Source organism: Sus scrofa, chromosome 2 (assembly GCF_054392235.1).
Source record: "Sus scrofa isolate SSC_HxYL_T2T_F1_AM1 chromosome 2, Sscrofa_HxYL_maternal_Yorkshire_Landrace_v2.0, whole genome shotgun sequence".
In the NCBI taxonomy this organism is placed as follows: domain Eukaryota; kingdom Metazoa; phylum Chordata; class Mammalia; order Artiodactyla; family Suidae; genus Sus; species Sus scrofa.
Window position 1 is genome coordinate 82636175 of NC_139384.1, and position 19447 is coordinate 82655621.

The following is a 19447-nucleotide window of genomic DNA, read 5'->3' on the forward strand; positions in this document are numbered from 1 at the left end:
AATACACAGAAATCAACTGCATTTCTATGTACTAACAATTAGGGAAACAATCCCATTTACCTTGCATCAAAAAGAATACAATACCTAGGAATAAACCTACCTAAATGATGAAGGAAATCAAAGAAGACACAAATAGATAGAAAAATATACCATGCTCTTGGATTGGAAGTACAATATGGTCAAAATGACAATACTACCTAAGACAATACACAGATTCAATGCAATCCCTATCAAATTACCAAAGGCATTCTTTATAGAACCAGAACAAAATATTGTAAAATTTGTATGGAAACACAAAAGACCTCGAATAGTCAAAGCAACATTGAAAAGAAAAAATGGAACTGGAGGAATCAAGCTCCCTCACTTCAGACTCTAACACAAAGCTACAGTCATCAAAACAGTATGGTACTGGCATAAAAACAGATATATAGTCAATGGAACAGGATAGAAAACCCAGAAATAAACCCAAACACCTATGGTCTATTAAGCTATGGCAAAGGAGGTAAGAACATACAGTGGAGGAAAGATAGTCTCTCCAAGAAATGGTGCTGGGAAAACTGGACAACTGCATGTAAGAGGATGAAATTAAAACATTTTCTAACATCATACACAAAAATAAACTCAAAGTGGATTAAAGACCTAAACGTAAGGCCAGATACTGTAAAACTTCTAGAGGAAAACATAGGCAGAACGCTCTCTGACATAAATCACAGCAACATCTTTGTTGATCCACCTTCTAGAACAAAGACAATAAAGACACAAACCAATGGGACCTAATTAAGAAGATTCTGCACAGCAAAGGAAACCATTTAAAAAATGAAAAGACAACCCACAAAATGGGAGAAAATTTTTGCAAATGACTCAACCAACAAAGGTTTCATCTACAAAATATACAAACAACACATACAACTCAACAACAACAAAAAAACAAACGACCCAACTGAAAAATGGGCAGAAGACCTAAACAGACATTTCACCAAAAAAGACATATGGATGGCCAGCAGGCACACGAAAAAATGCTCAACATCACTAATTATTAGAAAAATGCAAATGAAAACTACAAGGAGGCACCACCTCACACCAGTTAGAGTGGCCATCATTAACAAGTCAACAAATAACAAATGCTGGAGAAGAATGTGGAGAAAAGGGAACCCTCCTACACTGCTGGTGGGAATGTAAATTGGTACAACCACTATGGAAAACTGTATGGAAGTTCCTCAGAAAACTAAAAATAGAACTACCATATGACCCAGCAATCCCACTCCTGGGCATATATATCCAGACAAAACTTTCACTGAAAAAGATACATGCACCCATATATTCATCACAGCACTATTCACAATAGACAAGACATGGAAACAAGACATGGAAATGCCCATCGATGGATGAATGGATTAGGAAGATGTGGTACATATATACAATGGAATACTACTCAGCATTCCATGTGAAGCAGCATGGATGGAACTAGAAACTCTCGTACTGAGTGAACTAAGTCAGAAAGAAAAAGACAGACACCGTATGACCTCACTTACATGTGGAGTCTAAAATATGGCACAAATGATCTATCTACAAAACAGAAAAGGTCATGGACATAGAGGACAGACTCCTGTTTGCCAGGGATGAGGGGGAGGGAGAGGGATGGATTGGGAGTCTGGTGTCGGTAGATGAAAACTGTTGCATTTGAAGTGGATGAACAATGAGATCCCGCTGCATAGCACAGGGGAACTATATATTCAATCACGTGCAATAGAACAAGATGGAGGATAATGTGAGAAAAAGAATATGAGCATACGTATGACTGGGTCACTTTACCGTACAGCAGAAATTGACAGAACATTGTAAATCAATCATAATAAAAAATTAATATATATATATGGGCTTAGACATCAAAATCAGAATCACGACCAAGTGGGAGAAGGGAGGGAGTGGGATGGGCTGGGAGTTTGGGGTTGGTAGATGCAAACTATTCCATTTAGAATGGATAGCAATGAGGTCCTGCTGTACAGCACAGGGAACTATATCAGATCTCTCGGGATAGACCATGACAGAAGATAATATAAGAAAAAGAATATATATACACACACACGTGTATACATACACATGTATATACATATATATATATATATACACACACATATGTATGACTGGGTCACTTTGCTGTACAGCAGAAATTGACAGAACATTGTAAATCAACTACACTTTAATTAAAAATTGCTTTAAATGAAAAAGGGAGGGAATATATATATGTATGACTGGGTCGCTTTGCTGTACAGCAGAAATTGACAGAACGTTGTAAATCAACTGTGCGCTAATAAAAAAAAAAGTTTTAAAATCAGAATCATGTGGCAAGATGTTTGTCCTCAGAAGGTGGAACTCAGGTGAGATGAGAAAACCAAACTTTCCCATCTTCCATCCCGAGCTCACACTGGGGTATCTAATTTAATGGAAGGTATGCAGGATGACCCATTCTGTTTCATTCATTCTCTCATTCTCCTTCTCTCCCTCCCCTCTTCTACTTCTCCCTCTGCTTCTGTCTGTTTCTCTTTCTTTCCCTCCACCTCCGTCTCTTCCTCTTCCCCTCCCCTTTTCATGCAGGAAGAATTGAATTCACAGAAGCTAAATGCACAGCAGGACGTGATGTTTCCTAAACTTCAATTACTCATGCGTTACCATCCCAGTTGTACCCAAAGCCACTTACCACCTACATTCCTACTTACTCCATTTAAAAACTCAACTCATTTTCAAGTCATTCCCCCCCCACCTCCCCCCCCAGCTCATAGTAAAGAGTGAAGATGAATCAGCAACCAGGAAAAACACAAGAGATCCCTTACTCTCTCAAGGTAACTGGGTCTTTCTCTTTGAAATTTTTTTTCACGCATTCATTCAATAAATATTTACGGAGCACCTACGGTGTGCCAGACAGTGTTCTAGGCATTGTGACACAGCAGGGAACAAAACAGGCAGAGTCCCTGCCATTGGAGAGCTGACTTTGTAGTGGGACAGATGGAGAACAAATAAATTCTTGAAAGATTGCAGGAATTACTACTGTGGCACAACAGGATGGGCAGCGTCTCTGCAGCAACACGACTCAGGTTCCATCCCTGGCCTGGTACAGTGGGTTAAAGAATCCAGCATTGCGGCAGCTACGGCATAGGTCCCAACCACAGCTCAGATCTGATCCCTGGGAACTCCATACGCTGCAGGGTGGCAAAAAAAAAAAAAAAAAAAAAAAAAAGATTGCATAGTGTGGATGTGATGCAGAGACTTACCTAAAATAACGGAATAAAGCAGGGGTGTCAAACTGTGGCCTGGGGGTCAAATCTAGCCCACCACTTGTTTCTGTAAATTTAGTTTTATTGGCACATGGCCATGCTCCTTCATTTACATATCATTTATGGCTGCTTTCACACTATAACATCAGAGTCGAGGAGTTATGACAAAAATGACCTGGCAAAAAATCAAAAATATTTATTACCTGGGACTTTTACAAAAAAAGTTTGCCAGTTTGTAGGATAGAGACTGGGTGACTGTTTTAAATAGAGGGATCATGCCTGCAATCCCACTCCTGGGCATATACCCGGAGAAAACTCTAATTCAAAAGGATACACTCACCCCAGTGTTAATAGCAGCATTATTGACGATGGCCAAGACATGGAAGTAACCTAAGCGTCCATCGGCAGAGGAATGGATAAAGAAGATGTGGTACATATATAACAAAGAATGAAAGAATGCCATTTGCAGCAACATGGATGCAACCAGAGATGGTCATATGAAGCGAAGTTAAGTCAGAGAAAGACTATATGATATTACTTATACATGGAATCTACAAAAAGATACAAATGAATGTATTTACAAAACTGAAAGAGACTCATAGACATCAGAAACAAATGTATGGTTACCAAAGGGGAAAGGAGGGAGGGATCAATTATGAATTTGAGATTAACATATATATACTACTGTATATAAAACAGATAAACAACAAGGACCAACTGTATATCACAGGGAAATCTACTCAATATGCATATGTATGTATGTATCCATATATGTGTATATATATATGGATATATATATCTATGTATAGATACATAAATGAATCACTGTAATGTACACCTGAAACTAATGCGACATTGTAAATCAACTACCTGTATTTCAATTTAAAAAGAAGAATCAAATAAATAAATAAAGGGATCAAAATGCTTCTGAAGAGAAAGAGCGTTTGAGGCAAGTCCTCCACCACCATCAAGAGCAAGCTTTTTGGATCGTAACATGGAAACAGAGCCTGCACCAGCCCATCCTTTTAAAGAAACACATCAGGGATCCCTGTCTGACCCCTGATGTGTGTCACAAAGTCCATACAAATCGCACCCTCAAAATTGCCTGGTTACCGGTCAAGGCATCTCTTTTCATTCCAACAGGTAGAGTCTTCTTAGCTTAAAAACTTAGGAAGCTCCACCCCTTTGTCCCATCACCTAGAAATGAGATCACAGCACCTACGATTTAGAGGTCAAGTGAATCCATCGTAGACACAGTACCTCTTGAGGTTCCTTTGAAAACATCAGTGCAGTCGATATCCATTGTGTTATTTCCAGCCTCCAGAATAGCCTTCTCACTGGTCCCATTGCACCTCTTGGTTTCATAGACTGAAAACATTAGGAAAGTGAATCCTGCTTTGTTCAATTCTCCTGCCTGAGGAACACTCTGGAGAACTTCCTCCTTTGAAAGGTCCCCTACTGGTGATTTCATTTACTGCATGCAAGGTAAACCAAATGGTACTACCCTCACTTCTGGGTGATAGAGAGGGAATGGTCAACATGGCATAAATAAAACACATTGGTCACACAGCTCAGGGGCAGAGAAGAGATGGCCATGCTTCCTAGAACTGGAACTAGGGCAGGCAAACTCAGCCTTTACCATAGAATATTTAAAGAGCAAAAAAAAATTTTTTTTAGATATTGTGTAATGGAGTGCCTGGGGAAGGGAGAACTTAACTTTTTAAACATTTAGAAGCTTTCTAAGTAGGTGAGAGAAAGACTGGGATTTGGGGATTAGCACATGCAAACTAGCATGCATAGGATGGATAAATAGCAAGGTCCTATTGTATAGCACAGGGAATTATATTCAATATCCTATAATAACCTATAATGGAAAAGAATCTGAAAAAAAAATTTATGTGTAACTGAGTCACTTTGCTGTACAGCAGAAATTAACACAATATTGTAAGTCAACTTTACCTCAATAAAAAATTTAAAAGCTTTCCAAACACAAGGCCTGATGAAAGACGACCCTCATATATTTTTCTGGTCATCAGGCAAATGCATAGTGTTGCTTACCTATGTCAAGTGCGGGATTTTTACCCTTTCCTGGAGAAATAAAACTCTCGTTCCATATGGTCAATTCCATGTTTTGAAGTAGCTGGGTCACTTTTTTGGCAATGTGCTTTTTGCTTCCATTGTTCCTCAGATTTTGCTTTCAAAGACATAAAGAGAATTAGGTGGTTTTACTGAAACTTAAGAAAGCAAGACTAGATGGCCAAAAAGCATATGAAAAGATACACAACATCACTAATTATTAAAGAAATGCAAATCAAAACCACAATGAGATATCACCTCATGCCAGTCATAATGGCCATCATCAAAAACTCTACAAATAGGAGTTCCCATCATGGCTCAGTAGTTAACGAATCCAACTAGGAACCATGAGGTTGCGGGTTCGATCCCTGGCCTTGCTCAGTGGGTTAAGGATCTGGTGTTGCTGTGAGCTGTGGTGTAGGTGGCAGACGCGGCTCGGAACCCACCTTGCTGTGGCTCTGGCATAGGCCAGTGGCTACAGCTCCGATTCAACCCCTAGCCTGGGAACCTCCATATGTTGCGGGGAGCAGCCCAAGAAATGGCAAAGAGACCAAAAAAAACCCAAAAAAACCCACAAAACTCTACAAACAACAAATGCGTGGAAGTTCCCTGTGGCATGGTGGGTTAAGGATCTGCTGTTGTCACTGCTGTGGCTCAGATGTTGCTGTGCTGCAGGTTTAGTCCCTGGCCTGGGAACTTCTGCATGCCATGGGTATGGCCAAAAAGAAAAAAGAAAAAAGAAAAAAAAAATGATGACTGACTGGCTGTTTCCCAAACCTAGGCTGGAGCTTACTCACCCAAATGTTCCCTGGTATCTGTGGCTTCTCAGGAGTAGCCTCTGGGAAAGAAAAGTAACAGTCAAAAGAAATGTGGCAGATAACACATGATGTTATACATCCTTCTTCCAATCACACTCAAGTTGAGTGTTTACATGAAAGTAACCTATGTGCCCATTGGCAGAGGAATGGATAAAGAAGATGTGGTACATATATATGATGGAATATTACTCAGCCATTAAAAAGTACAAAATCATAACATTTGCATCAACATGGGTGGACTTGGAGATTATCATACTAAGCAAAGTAAGTCAGACAGAAAAACAAATATCATATGATATCACTTATATGTGAAATCTAAAAGAGTGATACAATGATCTTGTTTATAAAACAGAGACTCACAGACATAGAAGACAAACTTATGGTTACCAAAGATGAAAGGGGAAGAGGAACAAATTGGGATGTTGAGATTAACATATATGCACTGCTATATATAGAATAGATAAACAAGGCGTTCCGGTCGTGGCGCAGTGGTTAAGGAATCCGACTAGGAATCATGAGGTTGTGGGTTCGGTCCCTGCCCTTACTCAATGGGTTAAGGATCTGGCATTGCCGTGAGCTGTGGTGTAGGTCGCAGACGCGGCTCAGATCCCATGTTGCTGTGGCTCTGGCGTAGGCCGGCAGCTACAGCTCCGATTCGACCCCTAGCCTGGGAATCTCCATATGCCACGGGAGCGGCCCAAGAAATGGCAAAAAGACAAAATAAATAAATAAATAAAAAGCTCAAAAAAAAAAAAAAAGAATAGATAAACAAGGACCTACTGTATAGCACAGGGAACTATACTCAGTATTTTGTGATAACCTACAAGGGAAAATAATCTAAAAAAATACATATATTTATGCATAAATGATCAATGGGCTGTGTAACTGAAACTAACACAATATTGCACATCAACTATACTTCAAATAAAGATTGTACAAAAATAGAAATAAACAAATAAATAAAAGGAAATTAGGTTGGGGTTTCCAGTTCACTAATTCAGTCAATAGTATTTATTGAGCACCTACTAAAAGCCAGGCTAAATCTTATGGATATAGGCTAATAAAGAGATAAAGCATACTCCATTGTGGTGTTTGTAGTCCTTTGGGAAAGTCACCAAGCAAATAAAGACAAATAAATAGTATGACTGGGTCACTTTGCTATACAGCATAAGTTGACAGAACAGTGTAAATCGATAACAAGAAAAAAAATTTTTTTTAATTTTAATTAAATAAATAAGTGACTGCAAGAGTCTAACAGGTTCTTAATAAATAGGATGAGATGACTTGGGAGTGTGTAGAAAAGGACCACACTGAGGCTGCCAAGAAGGCTTCCCAAAGGATTGGGCGTTAATTGAGGCAATACTGTAGAAGCAGTAATAATACCATGTTGTCTACATAGCATGGTATGTAAAGTGACTTCTTATACACGATCACTTTTAAAAGAACACAAAAGATTTTAGAACTGAGATATGTAGCAGAATAGCTAACATTTATTGAGGCTTCCTAGGTGCCTGGCCCTGTGCTAAAAATTGCACACATCAAATTTAATGATCCGTGATGTGTACTAGTTTCCTAGGGCTGCAGTAGCAAAGCATCACAAACTGAGTGGCTCAAAGCAACAGAAATGCATTCTTTTTTAAAATTTTTATTTGATGCATATTATTTCATGAGTCAGTCGTCAACATTTTTTTTTCTTTTTTGGCCTCCCCGTGGTATATGAAGTTCCCAGGCCAGCTATCAGATCCAAGCCACAGTTGCAACCTATTCTGCAGCTGCAGCAATGTGGATCCTTAACCCACTGTGCCAGACAAGGGATTGAACCTCAGCACTCCAGAGACACTGCCGATCCCATTTTGTCATAGTGGGAACTCCCAGAAATGTATTCTTTCAAGGTTCTGGGAGCAGTAGGTCCAAAATCAAGGTATCAGCATGGTTGTGGCTCCTTTGAAGGCTCTAAGAGAGATCTTACTTTGTTTCTTCTATCTAGCTTCTTCTTTTTCTTTTTTTCCTTTTTTGGCCGCCCTGCAGCATAAGGAGTCCCCTGGTCAGGGTTCAGATCTGAGCCTCAGCTGCGAACTATGCTGCAACTGTGGCAGTATGGGATCCTTAACCCACTGTGGGAGGCCAGGGATCAAACCTGTGTTCCAGTGTTGCCAAGATGCCACCAATCCCACTGCACTACAGAGGGAACCCCATGCCCATTTTTTAATTCGTTGTTATATTGCATTTTATGAGCCGTTCATGTGTCGTGGAAATTAAACCCTTGTCCGTCTCATCATTGGCACATATTTTCTAGCAGTCCACAGGTTGTCTTTTGTTTGTTTGTGTCCAAATTTCCCTCTTCTTATAGGGACGCCAGTCATGCTGGATTTAGGGTTCACCCTAATCTAGTCTTACCTCGTCTTGATTTGATTATATCTGCAAAGATTATTGCTAAATAAGATCACATTCACACTATACAGGTGGACATGAATGGCAGGGGGATATTCCACCCAGTAAAATCTGAGGTAAGAAGGTTTTCAAAATGATTCTCAAGATTCCTACTTCATATCCCTTTACTCACCCTTGTGTAGTATTCCCCCTGTAACTGGACCCAGTGACTCACTTCTAATGAATATAGTCCAGCAAAAGTGATAGGATGTTACTTCCAATATTAGATTCTAAAAGATTCTACTTCTGTTTGGCTCACATACTATCTCTGGCTATTCTCCTGTGTTTGCTATAATAAAACAAGCTACAGAGGCCCACCTCTCTAAGAATTGAAGGCAGCAGCTCACCCACCACCAAAAAGGAGCTAAGCCCTTCAAGCCAATAGCTTTCAAAGAACTGAGTCCTGCCAGCAACCATGGGAGTGAGCCTGGAAGCAGATTTGCCCCTGCCTGCCCCTGCCACCGTTGAGCCTTCAGATGAGACTGCATCCCCAGTCAACACTTTGCAGCTATGAGAAACCCAGAACCCAGGTAAGCCATCTTTGAATCCCTGGCTTATAGAGGCTGTGAGACAGTAAATATAGAGTTGACCTTGAACAACATGGGTTTGAACTGCACAGGTTTGCTTATATACAGACTTTTTTCAATAAATACTTATGGCAGTCCTACATGATGTGTGGTTGGTTGTATCTGCAGATGTGGAACTATGGATGAGAAAACTGATTGCAAAGCTTTATACAGATTTTCAACTGTGCAGAGGGTCAGTGCCCCTAACTTCAACATTGTTCGAGGTTCAGCTGTATGTTGTTTAAAGCCACTAGTGCTGGGGTAATTTGTTACACAGCAACACATAACTAATACAGATGTTATTATTAGTCTCACTGACAGGTGGAACATATAGAAGTTATCACCCCAAAAGTCAGATGGTAGGTGGCAGAGCCAGAAATTAAGCCCAATCAATCTAACTCAAAACATGGAATTATACTAGGAATGAGCAAACGAGTACATATGTAAGATAGTGAGAACCAGTTTTCTCTGTATTGGAGAAAGGAGCTACAAATAAGACAAATGAAAAAGAGGGAAGGCTAGGTCAATCCCTGGTGTTGGCTTAGAATCAGAAGTATTACTATGAAATCATAGGTTTTAGTATGTAGGCAGATAGATACAGAAATTGAATTTAAAGTGAGTGAGAGAGGAACACATAAAGAACTCTGATAAAAAATTAGAGGTGTCATTTTGGAAGCCCAGGAAAGAGACCCAGGCAGAGACCTAAATGTGTAAGCCATCTACAAACAAGTGGTGATTGGTCTGTAAGCTATCTACATAAAAGTGGTGATTGGTCCATGAGCTTGAGTGAGATCTCCCTGGAAACAGTAACCAAAGGCAACAATGATTAAAGGGTAAGGGCCAGGACAGATCTCTACTCTCTTATCCTAGCCTGAAATTGATAGAACTTTCAAAGGCCCACCCCTGCCTCCTTTTTCATGGTGGAAAAAGTATTTGGAGGTTCTTACCATAACAATCTGAACGATCCAGTTTAATGATACCAGCCACCCAGTTGAAGACAGGATAATTCGAGACACAGCTGCAGTAGTAACTTCCAATTTCATTTCTGCAATATGCTTCCTGCTTGCACTTTGCCAGCCCAGTCTGACACTCATTAATATCTGTGAATCAAGAGAAAATATCACTTTTTACTCTCATAAGACCATACCATCTCCCCTGGTCTGAGATCTCTACTAGCCCAGGTCATTCATAAATGTTCCCAGAACAGCATCTGTCCTTGGTTAAGATTACTTAATACTACTTAAGATTATTTAGTAATATTAAGATTATTCAATATTATAAAGATAACTGTTCTCTCTAAGTTAATTTATAAATCCAATAGTCATTTCTAGGATATATGGCTAAGGAAAAAAGCAAAGTTCAGAAGGGCATCTACGGTGTCCTATCAAAAGCAAGGTCACAGAAGACAAGGCAAGATTGAGGAGCTGTGACAGATTTGACAAGACAAGATGAGGATAACTAAATCCAATGTGAGATTCTGAAATGGCAGGCATTTACGGGAATACCTGGTGACATTTGCATGAAATTTGTGGTTTAATTGATATTATTGTACCAAGAGTCATTCACTGGTTTCAATCATGTGTTATGGTTACATCATTGGTTGACCTTAGGGAATTGGGTGAGGGTTATACAGAATTCACTGCACTATTTTACAATCTTTATTTATGCCTAAAACCATTTCAGAAGTTCCCTTCATGGCTCAGCAGTTAATGAACCCGACTAGGATCCGTGAGGATGTGGCTTTAATCCCTGGCCTCGCTCAGTGGGTTAAGGATCTGGCATTGTTGTGACCTGTGGTGTAGGTCACAGGTGCAGCTTGGATCTGGTGTTTCTGTGGCTGTGGTGTAGGCCAGAGGCTACAGCTCTGATTCAACCCCTATCCTGGGAACCTCCATATACCACAGGTAAGGGCCTAAAAAAGCAAAAATAAATAAATAAATAAATAAATATTAAAACCATTTCAAAATAAATACATCAGGAGTTCCCTGGTGGCTCAGCAGACTAAGGATCCAGCGTTGTCATTGCTGTGGCTCTGGTTATAGCTGTGGTACGTGTTCGATCCCTGGTCTAGAAACTTATGCATGCCTTGGGAGTGGCCAAATAAATAAATGTATCGAATACTGTGTGATTCCACTTATAGGAGGTGCCTAGAGGAGTCAAATAAACAGAGACAGAAAGTAGAAGGGTGGGTACCAGGGGCTGGGTATGGCAGGAGGGGTGTGTGAAGTTAGCGTTTCATGGGGACAAGTTCTGCAAGAGAAAAAAATTCTGGAGCTGGATGAAGGTGATGATTGCACAAAGATGAAGCTATGAACTTAATGAACTGAACACTTAAAACGGTAAAAGAGTAAATACTGTGCTATGCATATTGTATAGCAATTGAAAAAAATTAATATCTTAAATAAATAAATAAATGCAGTATTGTATGATTCCACTTATAGGGGGTCCATAGAGGAGTCAAATTAACAGAGACAGAAAGTAGATGGTGGTTGCCAAGGACTGGGGGGATGGGGAATGAAGAGTTGGTATTTAATGGGTACAAAGTTTCCATGTGGGATGATGAAAAATGCTGTGGCTGGACAATGATGGTTGCACAGCAATGAGAATGTATTTAATCCCACAGAAAGACACATCTAAAGAATGGCTAAAATGGAAGTTCCCCAGTGGCACAGAGGGTTACAGAGATCTGGCGTTGTCACTGCTGTGACTCCGGTTGCTGCCGTGGAGCAGGTTTGATCCCTGGCCCTGGAACTCCAGATGCCAGGGTCATGGCCAAAAAGAATAAAAAGAATGGCCAAAATGGTAAATTGTAAGTTATGTATATTTTGCCACAATAAAATGAAGTGAAATGAAATAAAATAAAATAAATTCTACATAGTTTGCTATTTTCTGCTTCACCCTCTGAATTTACCCTCACTCCATCAATTGAGTAATCAGTTCCAGCAATGAGACATTCAAGAATGGTATTTCCCTTCGTGTTCAAATTGACCTTTAGAATTTGCGGAAATGAAAAAGGATTTGCTGAATTCCCATCATGGCTCAGTGGACTAGCATCCATGAGGACGCAGGTTCAATCCCTGGCCTCGCTCATTGAGTTAAGGATCTGGCGTTGCCGGGAGCTGTGGTGTCAGTCACAGACACGGCTCGATCCTGAGTTGCTGTGGCTGTGGTGTAGGCCGGCAGCTACAGCTCTTATTCAACCCCTAGCCTGGGAACCTCCATATACTGCAGGTGCGGCCCTTAAAAAAAAAGAAAAAGGATTTGGGCCAAAGCTGAAGGGGGTGGTAAAGAATGAAACTAGAAAACAGTTGGGGCCAGATCGTGGAAGAGGCTGAGTGCCCAGTTAATTTATTCATTTGTTCTCTTGGTGAACACCTATTTGTTGGGCATCTGCCACATGACATTATTCTCTGTCCTAAGCAGAGAGCAATAAACACAACAGATAAAATCCCTGCCCATGTGGAATTCTCTGACAAATAAACAAACAAAATAACCACCAGTGATGGAGAAGACTTCAAGACCCCAGGGTCCTGGGAACTCCACTAGTTCATAGCAGCACTATTCACAATAGCCAAGACATGGAAACTACATAAATGTCCACTGACAGACGAATGAATGAAGATGTGGTATATATATACAATGGGCTATCACTCAGCCAACAAAAGAACAAAATAATGCCATTTGCAGCATCATGGATGTAATGAGAGATTCTCATATGAAGTGAAATAAGTCAGAAAGAGAAAGACAAATACCATATGATATCACTTATATGTGGAACGTAAAATACAGCAAAAATGAACCCGGGTACAAAACAGAGACAGATTCACAGACATGGAGAACAGACTTGTGGTTGCCAAGGGGGAGGAGAGAGGGGGTGGGATGGACTGGGAGTTTGGGGTTAGTAGATGCCAACTGTTACACTTAGGAAGGATAAGCAATGAGATCCTGCTGAACAGCACAGGGAACTATATCCAATCTCTTAGGATAGAACATGATAGAAGATAGTATGAGAAAAAAAAAATGTATATATATATGTATGACCGGGTCACTATGCTGTACAGCAGAAGCTGGCACAACCCTGCAAATCAACTATACTTCAATAAAAAAAGAAAAAGAGGAGTTCCCATCATGGCTCAAGGGTTAACGAACCCAACTAGTATCTATAAGGACGTGAGTTCTATCCCTGGCCTTGCTCAGTAAGTTAAGGATCCGGTGTTGCTGTGGCTGTCATGTAGGCTGCCAGCTACAACTCCGATTTGACCCCTGGCCTGAGAACTTCCATATGCTGCAGATGTGGCCCAAAAAAGACAAAAGACAAAAAGAAAAAAAGAAAAACCAAGCCCATATCAGAGATCATCAAGCCACTATCAGGATGAGAGTGAGATGGGAACAAGGACTGGGGACTTCTCTAAGGACACTGAGGCAGCTATGATATTTTCTGTCTTATAATATTCCTGCACCATTGCAGCACCAGCACCCCTAGGGAACACAGAATGTGGGACTAAGAAGGATGCCCTTGGCCCCTCCCAATCTGCGAGATGAGTGTGGACTGCTTCTTTACCTTCACATTTTCCATGGGACTTGAAGTATCTCCCCGCAGGCACAGACTGAAATCCACTTTTGCAAGCACAGTGGGTGCTGTTGTAGCAGTCAGCATGTTCAGGGCACGAAGGACAGAGAGCTGCAAGGAACACAGGATCCAGTCTGTTCATTTTGTCATTCATTCATTCAAGAAACATTCACTGAGCCCCTGGGAGGTATCAAATGCTGTGGTTGGAAGAATGTCCTCTTGGGACTAGCTCTGTTGGCATCTTTTTTGCATTTATCCTACGGCTAAACAGCATCTGTGTTTCTTTCCTGAGGGCTCTCTCTGGCCACCAACATCCTTTTGTTCACCACATGGTAGGCTGGCAATGAATTCTCCCTCCAGAAGCAGCTGCCTCTGTCAGTGCCTGACTGTATTAAATGACTGAGTCAGTAGATTTTAAAAAACTGGCTTTGGAGTTCCCATGGCGGCCCAGCGGAAACAAATCCAACTAGTATCCACGGGAATGCAGGTTTGATCCCTGGCCTCGCTCAGTGGGTCAGGGATGTGGCACTCCTGTGAGCTGGGGTGTAGGTCACAGACGCTGCTCGGATCCTGCGTTGCTGTGGCTGTGGCGTAGGCTGGTGGCTGCAGCTCTGATTGGACAGCTGGCCTGGGGACTTCCATATGCTGCAGGAACCTTGAAAACCTTGTGATAAGTAAATACGCCCATCACCAAAGGACAAGTACTGGGATATCACTCACATAAGGTACTTAGAGTAGCCACTCTGGTCACTCGCTTGACAACAGACTCAACAATGTCTCGCCTTCTCCTGTAATTTTTCCCTCCCAACTGGGGTTTCCCTCCCAGATACATGACTTGTTCTTAGGTCCTTATTTCAGAATCTGCTTCTAGGGAGACCCAACTCCAGACCTGGGCTAAAGTCAAAAGTATCTCCCAGCACAACTTGAAATGCAAGCTTTGGGAAAAGAAAGGGGACACTCCAGCACCCACCTGCTGTGTGACCTTGAGTCAGATCCTTCTCTAGAAGGCCATTGGTCATAGGGGGTTAATGTCACAACCCTTTTGGCAGAAATGGCATGAGGATTGAGTGAGGTGCAGGCAACTCACTCGGCATGAATCCCCAGTGCAGGGCAAGAGCCAATAATTCAATAAAGGAGGGTGATGATGCTGAAGATGGAGAAAGGGGAACAGTCCTTGGGCGCTCCAAGGAGCAGGCACAAAGTAGCAGAAGTGTAGCATTCTCACCAAAGGGCCTCCTTCCCTCCCCTGGAGGCAGATTCCACTGCCCAATTCCTTTCCCTTTCATAAGGAATCAACTCACCTCCGGAATTCTTTGCCTCGGATCCTGACAAAGCCAGTGGGATGCTGAGAACTAGAACGAGAGGGGGCGGGGATAAAGCAGATGGAGGATGCCCTGAGGCTCTGCTTGGTCGAAGCCTGGGTGGGCTGGGGGCTTTGCCTCCTCCTCCTACGCATCTGATGAAGTGTGATAGCTTCACTGTAGATTCCTCCAGAAAGGCTATAAACACCAGGGTCCCCAGGGATATGGGGAGTGGGGAAAGAGGGTAAGATCGAGTACTACTGGTGCCTGAGAGGTGCATCTGATTACAGCTGTAACAGCTCCTGCACCCTAGTCTAATGTGTCTAGTGGAGGCAGGGGGGTCCCACACCAACAAGCAATCCTCCAGCTGGGTGTCCTACCATTCAACTGAGTCTGACACTGTTAGGGGACCATTGACCAAAACGGCCCACCTTGGCCAGACACAGTAATAGCCGCTTGAATGAGTTGTCTCACAAAAGGAGGCCCTGATAAGGAGCATGGTGATGCCCTGAAGACTAACCTAGAGGATTTGGGAGGGGCCAATAGGGGGCAGGAGACAACCGACTTCCCAGGATCCTTGGCGCTGGAATCCGTCTTGGCCGAGAGATGCGCACACATCTCCAGGAAGGATCCTGGCTCAGATCAAGTGTGGCCGAGCAAGATAATTGGCCAGAGACAACCTGGAAACTAACCACATTCCCAGGGGTTCCCCCAAACCAGAGACTGTGAACCTCGTGGCAGAGCAGTTCTCCTGGGTTTCCTTACCCTCCTGCTTTCTGCCCTCCCGGTGGCCCCTTCATCACCAGTGGGTTGTGTTGGAATCCTTCACGAAAATCTGGAGGCATCTGCTTTCACGGCAAACATCAGACCCCGAGTGGTTTAAGTATGATAAATAAAATCTAGGTAAGGTGGAGTTCCGGCTGTGGTGCAGTGCCTTAAGAATCTAATAGTATCAGCTTGTGTCACTGTGGAGTTGTGAGTTCAATCCTTAGCCCAGGAGATTCCATATGCTGCCATAAAATATATATATATATATATATATATATATATATATATATGTAATTTGAATCTGCCCATGACCCATTTGGATTATCACGGAACAAGACAGGACCCTTGGGCAAAGGCCAACACCTGGTCTTTCTACCTTCATTATAGTATTTACTATGTCCCGTATCACAGGTACTGGCAAAAACATTTTAGTTAGCAATCCATAATATTAGGCTGAATCAGATGACATGGCCATTTTTTAATTGAAGTAAAGTTAATTCACAATGTGTGCATTTCTGCTGTACAGCAAAATGATTCGGTCACACATACACATACTTTTTTTAATATTCTTTTCCATTATGGTTTAATCTCAAGATACTGAATATAGTCCCCTGTGCTAGAAAGGAAGACCTTGTTGTTAACACGGCCATTTTTGCAGGTCAAAAAAATGTTCAAGCCTCAGCAACTTTCTTGTGAATTTTTTTTATGCACACCAAAAAATAGTACTGGATTTCCACATGGCAAGGATCTGCAAACGCTAGCCCTTGGGCCAAATCCAGACCACTGCCTGTTGTGTACAGCTCAGGAGCTAGGAATGATTTTTCATGGGTCTAAATGGTTTTTTAAAAATCAAGAAGAATAGGAGTTCCCGTCGTGGCGCAGTGGTTAACGAATCCGACTAGGAACCATGAGGTTGGGGATTCAATCCCTGTCCTTGTTCAGTGGGTTAACGATCCGGCGTTGCTGTGAGCTGTGGTGTAGGTCGCAGACACGGCTCGGATCCTGTGTTGCTGTGGCTCTGGCATAGGAACCTCTAGCCTGGGAACCTCCATATGCCACGGAAGCAGCCCAAGAAATGGCAAAAAGACCCCCCCAAAAAAATCAGGAAGAGTAATTATTTCACAGCATGTGAATGATATGAAATTGGCATTTGTACATCTGTAAGTCAAGTTTTATTAGAACACGGCCACGGGTTCCCATAAGGTCTGTGGCTGCTTTTATGTAATAACAGCAGAACTGAGGCATTAAGACAGAGACAAGGAGGTCCTGCTGTGGTACAACGTGATGGGTGGTGTCTCTGCAGCTCCAGGATGCAGGTTTGATCCCCAGCCCCACACAAGCACAATGGGTTAAAGGATCCAGCATTGCTGCAGCTGTGGTGTAAGTTTTAACTGCAGCTCAGATCAGATCCCTGGCCCCAGAACTTCATATACCATGAAGCATCTAACAAACAAACAAACAAACAAAAAGACAGAGACCAAATGGCCCACAAAGCTGAGAACAGTGATTATCTGGCCTTTTACAAGGAAAAAAAAAATGTTCCGGCTTCTAACATAAAGTCATGGATATCACACATTTGTATGTAAGGTCTCCTTACAAACCTTCTAGCTTGAAACGATTTGACGCCACTGATGGTATTTTTTAATTATCTTGAAGTCCCTAAAGCCCAGAGCAGAAGGGTGGGTAGGTTCAGGTCACTGCCACGTACTAATCCAGGGTTCTCCAAGTCTGGACCTTCTTAGTGGTCAATCAGCATAGCAGATGTTTGAAGTGTCCCCTGAGCCTGCTCCGGAGAGGGTTACTAGGCAGGCAGATAACTTGCAGTATCTGTCTGTAAAAGGGCATTTTTTTTTCCTCAGCCCAGAAGGGACACCCAGCAGGGCGGGGTGAGGAGCAGAAGATAAACAGCCCAGACTCCTTGACCATCTGAGGCACATTACACATTGGAAGGGTCCCCAGGAGGATCTCAGTGCCAGCTACCCCCAGCGCTGACCGCCTCATCAATGCACCCTCCTTCTGCTCCTCTCCCTTCCCTCTTTGACATGCTCCACCCCTTCCCTTGTGCTTCCTGAGACACACCCTCCCAAAGAAATTACTTACCACCAAGTCTTCGTCTCAGTTCTGCTTCGGGAGAGAATGACTAAGAGACTCGATCTAACAGTTTCTACTAGCTGGGCACGTGCACACCGAAAGTGCTGCAGAAATTGCCACATTCAGGAAAGCCACCCAAGCTGGGGAATTCAGGGCCCAGGGAGAAGAGAGGGGACTTCTTTTCTCCACTCACCTGCGAGCAGGGACAGGCCCCTGCTGCCCATAGCAACTGGGATGCCAAGAGGAACAGTCTGAGAAGCGCTCGCAAGCAGAGCCTGGCAATGGTTCCTGAAATGAATAAGCCCCATGAAAACTGATTTCCTTCTTTCCTTTTTTTTTTTTTTTTTTTTGGCCACTGAACAACATATGAAATTCCCAGGCCAGGGATCAGATCTGAGCCGCAGTTGCAGCAGATCCTTAACCTGCTGTGGGGGGACAGGGAATCGACCCTGAGTCCCAGCACTCCCAAGACACAGCCCATCCCGTTGCATCACAGTGGGAATGCCTGAAAACTGATTTCTTCCTTTTCCTTTTTTGAATTTTATTATATTTATAGTTGTACAACCATCATCACAACCTGATTTTAGAACATTTCCACCCTAAACCCCCCGTCCACCCCTCCCTACCCCACTCCACTTGTCCCCTTTGATAACCATAAGGTTTTCAAAGGCTATAAGTCTGTTTCTATTCTGCAAATGTTTATTTGTATCCCTTTTTTAGACTCCACATAGAAGTGACATCACATGACCTCTGTCTCTCACTAACCTCACTTAGCACAATAATTTCTAGGTCCATCCATGTTGCTGCAAATGCCATTATTTTCTTTTTTTATGGCTGCGTAGTAATCCATTGTATATATGGACCACACCTTCTTTATCCATTCCTCTGTCAATGACATTTACATAGTCATGTCTTGGCTATCAAATACAGTGCTGAAATGTACTTTGAGATCACGAATTTTAGGTGGCTGATGTTTATCAAAATCTGTTCATTTCCCTGGTGACCCAGTGGTTAAGGATCTGCAATTGTCCCTGCTACAGAGTGGGTTTGATCCCTGGCCTACGTACTTCCACATGCCACAGACTCGGCAGGAAAAAAAACAATGTTCATTTCTGTCCATCTCTTGACTCAACAATTCTACTGCTGGAGTTCCCATCGTGGCTCAGTGGAAACGAATCTGACTAGCATCCATGAGGACTCAGGTTTGATCTCTGGCCTCATTTAGTGGGTTAAGGATCTGGCATTACCGTGAGCAGAGGAGTAGGCTGCAGACATGGCTAGTATCTGGCATTGCTATGTGGTATAGGCCAGCAGCTACAGCTCTGATTTGACCCGTAGCCTGGGAACCTCCATGTGCCATGAGTGTGGCCCTAAAAAGGAAAAAAAAAAAAAAAAACAGCAAAAATTCTATCTCTGGAGAATTATCTCAAGGAAAGTTTCCTGTATGCATGACCATAGCATAATTCCCTATAGGAAGCCAACTTATCACGCAACAGGTGGGGGAATAATAGGAACCTCTGATGGAATATCCTGCTGAAATTTAAAATCCTGACCT

The 19447-nt window shown here is 42.4% G+C and overlaps 1 protein-coding gene across 12 annotated transcripts in view; it reads right to left on the bottom strand.

Moving 5' to 3' along the window:
• Positions 1-19447, bottom strand: part of EMR4 (EGF-like module containing, mucin-like, hormone receptor-like sequence 4) — a 47462-nt gene that overhangs the window by 21804 nt on the left and 6211 nt on the right. For 10 of the 12 annotated variants that reach the window (XR_014837684.1, XR_014837683.1, XM_085013141.1 and 7 more), the window contains exons 2-8: positions 18086-18180; positions 15034-15084; positions 13724-13843; positions 10110-10262; positions 6146-6186; positions 5331-5466; positions 4533-4640 (exon numbers count right to left, since the gene is read on the bottom strand). Coding sequence is in view for 9 of the 12 variants with exons in the window: in XM_085013141.1 (XP_084869267.1) it covers positions 4533-4640; positions 5331-5466; positions 6146-6186; positions 10110-10262; positions 13724-13843; positions 15034-15084; positions 18086-18116 (640 nt within the window). In the remaining 3 variants the exon portion in view is untranslated. Of the gene's footprint in view, positions 1-3269; positions 3448-4532; positions 4641-5330; positions 5849-6037; positions 6187-10109; positions 10263-13723; positions 13844-15033; positions 15085-18085; positions 18181-19447 lie in introns of those variants that run through there. The other 2 variants (XM_085013142.1, XM_085013143.1) reach the window with 2 other exon arrangements.